The sequence below is a fragment of the Cetorhinus maximus genome, chromosome 31 (genome assembly GCF_964194155.1).
Source record: "Cetorhinus maximus chromosome 31, sCetMax3.hap1.1, whole genome shotgun sequence".
In the NCBI taxonomy this organism is placed as follows: Eukaryota; Metazoa; Chordata; class Chondrichthyes; order Lamniformes; family Cetorhinidae; genus Cetorhinus; species Cetorhinus maximus.
Window position 1 is genome coordinate 11040817 of NC_135909.1, and position 11770 is coordinate 11052586.

At 42.6% G+C, this 11770-nt stretch overlaps 1 protein-coding gene and 1 pseudogene across 1 annotated transcript; one reads left to right on the plus strand and one right to left on the minus strand.

Moving 5' to 3' along the window:
- Nucleotides 1–406: 406 nt before the first annotated feature.
- Nucleotides 407–808, minus strand: LOC144670262 (histone H2B-like). The gene has a single exon (XM_078532749.1). It carries the CDS (start codon nt 806–808, stop codon nt 431–433), a length of 378 nt encoding a protein of 125 aa, XP_078388875.1. The 3' UTR covers nt 407–430.
- A 4296-nt stretch (nt 809–5104) lies between these two features.
- LOC144670369 (histone H2B-like) lies at nt 5105–10237 on the plus strand (annotated as a pseudogene).
- Nucleotides 10238–11770: the final 1533 nt, after the last annotated feature.

An 11770-nucleotide genomic window follows, 5' to 3' on the forward strand; every position in this document is an offset into this window, starting at 1 on the left:
TTTTTGCCAGCGTTGAGACTGAAGGTTGCTGCACAACCGGGGCTGATAGAAAATGAACTGATCGATTATTGAGACCAAACTCGACCAGATCTGGTGACGGACGCATTTACGCTCTATTCTGTCTCTCTCCAAAACCAGGGAAAGGGAAATATTAACGCATCTTTAAAGAAAGCGCCGAGGGTAATTGGCAAGTCATTAATTGATGAGGCATTATTAACCAGACAATAATTTAACGAGGGTTAAATCTACATTACCGAGAATTGCTGTGATTAAAACAAAAAGAAAATAACAAATAAATAATTCAAAATTCTTCACAGGAGAAATCATAACTTTAGAAGTGAAGTAATCGTATAGCTTTTTCAGAGAGATTGTGGGTGGCTCTTAAAAGAGCCGTTGTGTTTTTGGGTGTTGTTCAGTCCATTGTGGGGTTTTACTTGGAGCTGGTGTACTTGGTCACCGCCTTTGTCCCTTCCGACACGGCGTGCTTGGCCAGTTCCCCGGGCAGCAGCAGGCGCACGGCGGTCTGGATCTCCCGGGAGCTGATGGTGCTGCGCTTGTTGTAATGGGCCAGGCGGGAAGCCTCACCCGCGATGCGCTCGAAAATATCGTTGACGAACGAGTTCATGATGCTCATGGCCTTGGAGGAGATGCCGGTGTCGGGGTGAACCTGCTTCATCACTTTGTAGATGTAGATGGAGTAACTCTCCTTCCTCGACTTTCGCCGCTTCTTGCCGCCCTTTCCTGCCGGTTTACTCACCGCTTTCTTGGCGCCCTTCTTAGCAACTGGTTTCTTCTTCTCATCAACCATCTTCAATCCCAATTTCAGACACAGAAATAAACCAAACCCCTTCCGTCCGCTCATTATATAGACAGTATGACAGATATATGCTAATGAGGAATGGGGGAGACAATGATTCTGATTGGACATATTTAAAACAAAATACGTCTTCTATTTATGTGATTTTCCGAATGGATAGATCAATGGACCAATTATATTTAGCTTTCTCCACCAATCATAAGCCTCCTTACTACAATCAGGAAATACATTTTACAAAGACCGTCTCAGCCGGAGTTTCTCAGTGTGTAAAGATACACCGGGAAATGTCGCCTGGCTGTCGGTGCGAGGGACTGTATAGGAATGTGGGGTTCCTTACGGAATTGTGAGGCTCTGGTAATGTGCGCGATTTACTCACTGTCTGATGCTGTGTGTGAGTGTGGGGTTCCTTCACTGTTTGGAAGGCCGTGGTACAGTGTGCGAGGCCTGGATTTATTCTGTATCTGTGACTTGATGGGACCATGTCTCAATGTTGGATTCATTTGATATCCTGAGGCTCATTGTGCATCTGTCCGTTATTGGTGCATGTAAGTGAAATAATTCGCTTCTTGGGACTACAGGCCAGTGCGAAATTAAATCAGTATGTGTTTCTCTCCGCCACGAAAATTATTGGATTTATTCTGTACCTGTCAGTCTCTGTAACTGTATGTTAATGATTTTTTTTATTTGTCAGTCTCTGGCATTGTAAGTCAGAGTTGTATTGATTCGATGTCTTTCAGTCTGTGGTACTATCTCTGAGTCTGAACTTCTCATTCACTGTCAATGTCTAATACTGTGTGTGAATGTGAGATAAACTCTGTACCTGTCAACATCCGTTGCTGAATGGGAGTGTGAAATTCAGTCTGTATCGGTCAGTCTCTGGTACTGATTCAGACTGTGTGATTCATTCTCAACAGGCCCATCTGTTGCAATTTTTGACAGAAGTAATCCCATTGTCACTTACAGCACCAAAGACTGTTAAATGTAGAATTTGCCTCAATGGATAGTATTGGATATGAGTGAGATCAATTCTCTCTCAATCAGTGGCACTGTACGGGAGCTTTCAATTCATTTTGTTTCTGTTGGACTCTGGTAACCTGTGTGAGCGTTAATGCCTTTTTGTAACTCAGTGCCTGATGTCTTCAGAAATCAAGGATTCATTTTGTCTCTATTAGTCCTTGGCTCTGAGATTCCTCTGTGTTTCTTAGGCTGTGGCACTCTGTGACTGTCAGATTCATTCTGTATCTCTACATCTCTGGGACAATTTGAGAATCACCCTGTATCTATCAGTCAATGTGCTTTGTGTGATGTGGGTTTCATTCTGTATCTGTCACTCTCTGGCACTGTGGTGAATGTGGGATTTTTTTTTATATATGTCTTTCAATCTCCAGTACATTGTGACTGTGGAATTCATTCTGTATCTGATAGTCTCTGGCACGGTGTGCATGCTGGGATTCATTCTGTGTTAGTCTCTTTTTTACTGTGCATGTATTGGTCTTCATACTGTATGTCTCAGTGTCTGGTGTTGTGTAAGATTTGCTGAGTAGTCTCTGGTGCTGTATTTTTTTTATTCATGGGATCTGGGCTTCGGTGGCTGGACCAGCATTCATTGCCCATCCCTTGTTGCCCTTGAGAAGGTGGTGGTGAGCTGCCTTCTTGAACCGTTGCAGTCCATGTGTTGTGGGTGCACCCACAGTGCTGTTAGGAAGGGAGTTCCAGGATTCTGACCCAGCAACAGTGAAGGAAGAGCGATATAATTCCAATTCAGGATGGTGAGTGACTTGACTGTATGTGAGAGAGACAGTTATTGTTTAGTTCTCAGTCTTTGATGCTGCATGTGACTCTGGGATTGATTGTGTATCTGTATCTAATATTTATCTCAGGAATAGTGTTCAAAATGCTAAGTTTAACACCTTCAAGTATTTAGGAAAGTAGATTTAACATCCCCATCCTTACCTGGCCTGGCTTATATTGGATCCTAGGACCAAGCACAGCAATGAAGTTGACTCTGAACTGCCATCTACAATTGCTGATTAAACCACGCAGTTGTATTCAAAAAGGCAGCGCACCACTACCTACCCCAGGGCCATTAGGAATGGTCCCATATTGCATGAATGAATAAAAAAGCTCACATCTCTTACAGTAACCAGTTATCACTAACACTCTAGAGGATTGTCAGAATTGGGCCTACCTGAAAATATCTGCACTTCAGAGTTAAGTTCACATTTTCATATCAGACTGACTATCTTTATTTTTAATCGAGCAGTCTTATCAAGTGGCCTTTATATGCATAAATGTTAAAAAGTGTCAGAATTATCAACTGCTCTTTAGACCTGTAATTATCTGACCTTGTGTTGTGAGTGAGGAGATTCCCCACTGGGTCGTGCAAAACAGGAATCTGGATGGAAATTAATTTCAATGCCTGGAAATCAGGTAGAATACAAGTCTGAATTTCTGATTTACATCCTCAGTAGATCAGGCTTCTCACTGGGAGTATGAATTTGCAAAGTGGTGTTTAAAACCAAACAAACCACGGTAGATTCCTCCTCATTTGCTAAGGTAAATCCAATGAAAGCAGTTATACTTCAGTCAGAGAATTGAGATGGGTACCAGACACAGCTCAGGGCAACTAAACCTGCTATCAGAGAGTGTAAAGGGTAATGGAGAAGAGGATGGCAGATAAGTGAATCCCAATATGGAGTTATTCATATTGCAGTTGAAACCTCATCAGTAATAAGTGTTGCCTTAGAATAGCTGTGTCTATTTACCTTGGGAAAGGATGGATGTTGAGTGGATATGGTCGATATCTATAAAGAGAAGCAATTGTGTCCATGTGAGTAGATAATTTGAGCTCACTGGGCAAGAGAGAAATAGAAAAAGTACAGAAGTGAAATTAAACAGGCCTGTGGGGAAGAATATGCCATTGGGAGCAGCTCAGCTGCTCTTGCAGAGAGCTGGCACAGATACTATGGGCCGAATAGCCTCCCTCTGCTGTATCAATTGCGAGATTCTGTTCTATGTATTATGAGTCTAAGTCTGACCTATGTTTAACATAAAATGTGTTTCAACTGGAGTTAAAGGAGCTGCGGGTATTTATCAGCTATTATGTCAAAGTTTTGGGTTAAAATTCTATTTCTGTGAACACAATCCTGAATGTCTGTATATCATACAATCTGGTACATTGGCCGGTGTGTAAGATCTGCTTCATCTAGTTTGTTGATACTCTAAGGTTTGGGGAGTGATCTGCAATGCTTAGTGCAATCTGCAGTCTGGGTACAATATTGAGATTCATGCAATATCTTACAAGCAGGTATTGTTTGCCTGTTCTTTTTGTCCTTTAATATGTATTTAAGTTTCTCCTTTTGTTTTGGGGTTTGCAGGCCCTTAAGGCTGTGCAAGGTTCATCTGGTAACCTTCTACTGCCAAGGTGCTTGGAGATTTTAAGTAATTCATTCCCTTTCAATAAGTTCTTACTGTACCCCTAGATTCTCCCTAATAATTACTGTATCCCTTTATTTCCTCCTAACACCCCCGTTAACACATCATTTAGATAATATCACTACCGCCAACACCCCTTTGTCCTTTTGTCTATGACATCTTTGGCAATCTCTTCTTGGCCTCCACGTATCACTGGCCCCATATCGAGCTCTACCCTGTCCCACCCCCTCAACCAGCTTATATTTCATCTCATTTCTGTATTTTTTAGTTCTGATGAAGGGTCATATGGACTCGAAACGTCAACTGTATCCCTCTCCGCAGATGCTGTCAGACCTACTGAGATTTTCCAGGTATTTTTGTTTTTGTTCTAGATTTCCAGCATCCGCAGTATTTTTCTTTTATCAGAAATGTTTATTGTTGCTTTGTGGAGAGAAAGCAGCAATGATTTTCAATAACAGCTTCTTGCCATTCTGTCTCCCTCCTCCCAGGAGGCTGCTGTTTGTTCCCTTCCCCCGGGAGCGGGATCTCTCCATTGGCGGCTGTTTGAAACCATCTTCTTCCAGTCCCAGGCAGAGCTGGGGGAGAGCAGCGCATCACTGCCTTTAACAAACACTTGGATCTGCACTGAGCTGCTGGGACCGACAGGACTCACGGAGCAAGAGCTGGAAAGTGGCGTGAGGCTGGATCAAACTATTTTGGGGCTGGTGCAGACAAGATGGGCCGAACGTCCTCGTTCTGTGCCGGATATGTTCAATATTTGTGTTTCCGGAACTTGTGCAGCATTCTGCGCATGCGCGCTGCCCTCCCCAGCAATGCCTGTGAGTGGAAGAAAATGGTTTAAAACAGCCGCTAATGCAGAGACACATTTTAAACAGCGGCTGTTTGCTTTCACTTGAACGGTTAGTCCATGGGAGCGGCAATTAGAAATCTGACCTACACAATAGTCCCTGCTCCGTCACTCAGTCCCACTCCTGGAGCAGTGGATTGTTTCTGGATGGCAGGAAATTGTTGTAACAGGAACAAAGTCCCTGGTGTTTAGCAGCTGAGTGCTGCAGGACTGCAGTGGATTCAGACACTGACTCTGTTTGTCTTACCTTTTTGTTATTCATTCACGGGATGTGGGCTTCACTGGCTGGGCCAGCATTTATTGCCCATCCCGAGTTGCCCTTGGGAAGGTGGTGGTGAGCTGCCTTCTTGAACCTCTGACTTTGCGGTTGTTCGGAATGATTATTAATTTAATAATTGTTTTGGTTTCTTTGTATCTTCGACCTCATCTCTTCATAAATTATAATAAACACTTTTTCTTCCGATAGGCAAATACTTGAAAGCAGCAGAATAAATGTCGTGATTCTATAACACAAGGGGAAGTGCAGCCAGCTCCTCACACACAGTAAGTACAGTGTCACTCACAGGGAGCAGAGGTGGCCAAGAGGTTAACTTGGTGGAGTTCTGATCCATTGTACTTTGCGAGCACAGGCACGAAGTCCAATTTTAGTTTATGATTCACTAATGTGGCTGGTGAAGATTTAATTTAAATTGGCAGGGGGTTGTTCATCAATTTACAGCAGAACCAGAAAGTAATAAGGACAGAGAGGAGGGAGAGTGATGAATAATACTGGAGAAGGAAGCAATGCCATATTAGATAGAGGCAGATTAAGAAGCACTATGAGGAATGCAAAGACCAATTTACAATGCATGTATGTAAACACACAGTGTGATAAATGAGGTTGATGAGCTTGAAGGACAAACAGCAATGTGGGAATATGATGTAGTGGCAATGAAAGAAACGTGATTTAAAAAGAGGAAGGACTGGGTGCTGAATATTTGGAAATATGGTTTTCAGAAAAAGATCGAGAAGGAAAAGGTGGAGGTGATGGTGGCAGCATTGATCAGGGAATCAGTCTTAGCTGCAATTATATTATTACCAGATAAAACTGAAAGATACAAACTCAGTTTCTAGTTTGAAACTCACCCAAATTTTTAAACTAAGGGATACTGTATCAAAATGATTAATACAGATTGAGATACAAATCACAGAGCAATCCGAAAAACCCAGTGTCAGACTGATAGATGTTGTATTAATTCTATCACTTCAAACTGAGCTCAACAGCCAAGTTTAAAATTCTCTCTCAGAAACAGATTGAATGACACAGCGTTAATTTGATTAGAATAAACTGAGTTACACTGGCATAACGATGGAGTTTCACATAAAAAAATTACACTGAACGATATTTCATATAAGGCGAAACTCGCAATTATTCCATTAAACCAAGAATATCAATGGCCTATTCCTGTACTGAAATTTCAACATGGAATGAATCTAGACTGGTAAACAATCCAAAAGACTGCAGGCGATGTAATGAATCCCACACTGTCACAGAGTAGCAGAGACTGACAGATTCAGAATCATTATTGAGCAGATGTCCATTACCAGACACTGACAGATGCAGACTGTTACTACACTCACCCACAATACCTGAGCCCGACTGACACTAATCAATCTGACACACACATATGGTACCAATGAAAGTCAGAAATTATCACAAATACACATGGAATGACACACACACACACAGACACTATTAAAGAATGCTACTTACAGTCTGATTTTCAGATTTGCACACAGGACGACTGAACTGTCTTAACATAATCTAGATAATCCCACGTTCAGACCCAGTAGCACTCCTGACAGAAACATAAATTCCACATTCACATGCAGCACCAGAGTTTGACAGAAGGATAATCAAGCGCACCTAAACTTGCATGCACATGCGCACACACACAGCATTACTGTCACAACACACAATGAGATTCAGCCCTTTGAGTCTACATCAGGCCTTTAAATGAGTGAAACAGCTAGTGTCATTCCCCACCTTCTGCCCACAACCCGGCACATTGTTCCTTTTCAGATAATAATCTAATTCTCTCCTGACTACCTTGATTGCATCTGCCTCTAGCAGTGTCAGGACCCACATGTGAGATTTTAACCACTCGCTGCATGAAAAAGTTTCTCCAAGAAGTATCTATTGCTTCTGTCAATTACCTTAACTCTGTGCTCTCTGGTCTTTGTCCCATCCAGTAGTTGGAACAGTTTTTCTCAATCTGTTGTGTCCAGACTCATCATAATTTTGAATGTCTCTATCCTCTCCTCTCAACCTTCTCTCCTCTGAGGAAAATGGCCACTACTTCACCAACTAAGTAACTGAAGTTCCTTATTCTTCACAATGTGGATCACTTACACATGCTAGAGGCTACATATATTCACATGCAGGGCCCTGTTACCAACAGGCAAAAGGAGCATGACTATTGTGCCGACCTTGAATTAAACAACAACATGCAGGGCAACAGTTTCCTGGTGAATTCTTCATGGCAACACCTCGAACAATTGGAATCAACTTGCCAACCAATCAGCACCCCTTTTCTCATGCAGTAAAACTTCTTCCTCCTTTGACTCATTTTAACTATTTTTGTTCATTTCTCTTTTTTCTACGTCCCTCATAGAAACATAGAAAATAGAAGCAGGAGTAGACCATTCGGCCCTTCGAGCCTGCTCAACCATTCATCATGATCATGGCTGATCATCTAGCTCAATAGCCTGCTCCCGTTTTCTACCCATATCCTTTCATCCCTTTCACCCCAAGAGCTATATCTAACTCCTTTTTGAAAACACATATCTCCTGCCTATCCAACTCAAATAATCTATCCACATTGTACAGGATTGGCTGCCTTCACAGACATCAATCATTTCCACTGAAAATGAATGCTTCCCAGGGTTAATTGTCTCAGCCAATGCTGATTACTAATGGGGTTTCAACCACAATAGGGATAACTCGGCATCAGCTTCAGTCTGCAAAACTGTTACAAAGCAGCTTTATAAACCCTCAGTTTTATCATGGGATCCACCCCACTGCAGTCAGCTCCCATTCTCTTCTCTATTACCCTTTACATTCTTTGATAGCAGATATGGTTGCCCTCAGCTGTGTCTGTTCCCTATTCCAATCCTCCTACTGAAGTATACCTGCTTTTATTTGATTACTCTTCTGAAATGAGTAATTAACTAGTTTGGTTCTAGTTTAATATGTTTCCTTCCTTGAAATCTAGGGAGCTACTGTTGTTTGCTTGGTTTAAAACATCATTTTCCAAGTTCACACTTCCAGTGAGAAGCCTGATCTGTCCAGGATGTAAACGACACATACACTCTACCTGATTTCCAACCATTGAATTCAATTGGCATCCAGACTTCCATTTTGCACTATTCATTAGTGAGACTCCTCATTCACATCATGAGGTCAGATAATTACAGGTTTAAAGTTCAGTTGATAAGTCTGACACGTTTAAACATTTATATGCATCAAGGTCACTTGATAAAACTGACAATCTTTTGTTGTATTGTTGAAAAGAAGGAATGGATCATGAATATTTGAATTTAAAACTGGAGTGGTGAACTTTTCAGACTGGTGGCTGTCGCAGATGTGAGCTTTCTTCTATTAAATCACCGGATGTGGTCCCATTCCTAACTGCCCTGGAGAAAGTATTGGTGAGCGGCCTTCTTGAATAGAACTGAATGGTTTGCTTGGACACTGTAGATGGCAGTTCAGGGATAAGCTGATAACTGAGGTTTGTTCTGAGATCACATATAAACCAGACTGGGTAAGGATTTGGATGGTAGTTTTACTTCCTAAAAAGTTTAAGATGTTAACTCATTTCCAACACCATGCCTGAGATAACCATTGAATATAGATACACAATTAATCCCAGAGTCACAAGCAACATCAAAGATTGAGAGCAACAGAATAAACTCCACATTCACAAAGAACCGGACACTGTGAAGTACCCACAAATCCAACACGTTTCCAGACACTGACATATACAGAATGAAGTCCAAGGCACTCAGCACCAGAGATACACAGAAACAGAATAAATCACACACTCACCGACAGTGCCAGAGATAGTCAACTGCAGAATGAATCCCATGTCTCACACAGCAGAACTGACTGATAGGTACAGAATGAACCTCAAACAGTCCCAGAGATGTAGAGATGGAGAAAGAATCTGAAATTCACACGGTGCCACAAACTTACGCACACACAAAACATTCATGAACACACGTTCAGCCTCAACCCACTACCACTCACACACACATACTCACACAATATCCCAGTAAGTCGCACACGTTACAAGAGTTCCAGGAGGAATCCCGCATTTCCGTTCAGTCCCTCTGTGGAGAAGGGCTCCTCACACGGACAACCAGGCGACAATTCCCGGTGTATCTTCACAAACTGGGACTAGAGAGAATCCTGATAAAATTTATTTCCTGATTGTAGAAAAAGCGCTAATGATTGGTGGAGAAGTCGAAATTTGATTGGTGTCTTTAAATATGCAATCACAGAAAAGTACAAAATAAGTGGCTGTTGTACTTTTTTAAATGTCCAATCAGAATCATTGTTTCCCCCATCCTCATTAGCATAGGTGTGTCAGACTGTCTATTTAATCGGCGCTCGGAAGGGGTTTGTTTTATTCTGTGTTTGAAACTGACGATGGTTGATGAGAAGAAACCAGCTCCTAAGAAGGGAGCCAAGAAAGCCTTAAAGAAACCGGTAGCGAAGGGCGGCAAGAAGCGGCGAAAGTCGAGGAAGGAGAGTTACGCCATCTACATCTACAAAGTGATGAAGCAGGTTCACCCCGACACCGGCATCTCCTCCAAGGCCATGAGCATTATGAACTCGTTCGTGAGCGATATTTTCGAGCGCATCGCGGGTGAGGCTTCCCGCCTGGCCCATTACAACAAGCGCAGCACCATCAGCTCCCGGGAGATCCAGACCGCCGTGCGCCTGCTGCTGCCCGGGGAACTGGCCAAGCACGCCGTGTCGGAAGGGACAAAGGCGGTGACCAAGTACACCAGCTCCAAGTAAAACCCCAGAACTGACTGAAAAACACATTCACAACACAACGGCTCTTTTAAGAGCCACCCACAATCTCTTTGAAAAAGCTATATGACTTCATTACTTCTAATTTATGATTTTACTATGAAGCATTTCGAATAGCGAAATTGTTATTTTGATCACGTTTCAATCAGATTCACGGCAATGTAAATTTAACCCTCGTTCAATTGTTGGGTCTCGTTAATGATGCCCCATAAATTAATGACTTGCCGCTCACCCTCTGCGCTTTGTTTTAAGACGCGTCATATTCGACCCCTTTCCCTGGTTTTGGAGAGAGAGCGAATAGAACGCAAATGCTTCAGGTTCCAATTCGGTTCAAGTTTGGCCTCAATAATCGATCAGTTCATTTCCTATAAGCACCGGTTGTGTAGCAACCTTCAGCCTCAACGCTGGCAAATTTACTCCAAGTATGTTCAATTTTGGCTGTCACAAATATCTACAATTTCCCGTCTATCAGCAGAACGATGTAAATGGCACTTTCAGCCGGCTGCTTAGAAGCTTTCATGACGGATCGAGATTTTCTCGAATTGATGCCGGATTCTTAAAGCGAATCTGGAGTTTAGGATAAAATGTGAAATAGTCGCATCAGGGACTGACATTTGTAAAACTTTGTCGTCAGACCGTGTTCGCTATTAACTGGTTTTCTATATGAAATGTATTTCTTGTTTTATAAATATATCGGCGGTAATTTCGACGTCGAATAAAAAAATAGATTATGTAAATTTGCGCCGTTATTTTCGACTTGTTTTCAGATACACATAAACCCAGACAGAAAATCAGAAACTGAAATATACAAAAAACTGCAGTCCGGGGAAAGAGAGAGAGAGATGAAGTGAACGTAACATTCGTATACTAAATACTGAATAACCATTTCCAATTAGTACTCGAAACGTCAACTTTCTTCCTATCAGTAGATGAGCTTTTCCAGGTATTTTTGTTTTAGTTTCAGATTTCCAGCATCAGCAGTATTTTGTTTTTATCCAATTAGTACTATGTTCGATCCGTTCTTTTTTGGCTATTTTTTTACAAATTTGGCGGGCTTTTGAAATTTGAAAAAAAAGATCGGTTGGAATTTCAAAATTTGGCGCCGGATTTTGCGCCCTCCCTCCGTGGAGTCTTCGGATTGGTGAGTTCAGTAGATATCTGATTGGTGATATGAACAACATTATGTGACGCAACACAAAGTGACCAATCAGCAATGCCCGCAGCACCATTCCTCCCGAAGCTATAAGAGAAGCGAATGCGAGTACCTTTCCTCATTCTCTGTGAAAGTGTTTGTGAGATTGTGAAATGTCTGGAAGAGGAAAGACCGGCGGTAAGCTCGCTCCAAGGCCAGATCTCGCTCCTCCCGGGCTGGACTGCAGTTCCCGGTGGGCCGTGTTCACAGGCTCCTGAGAAAGGGCAACTATGCTGAGCGTGTGGGTGCCGGAGCCCCGGTCTATCTGGCTGCTGTGCTCGAGTATCTGACGGCTGAAATCCTCGAGCTGGCCGGTAACGCGGCCCGGGACAACAAGAAGACCCGCATCATCCCCAGACACCTGCAGCTGGCCGTCCGCAACGACGAGGAGCTCAACAA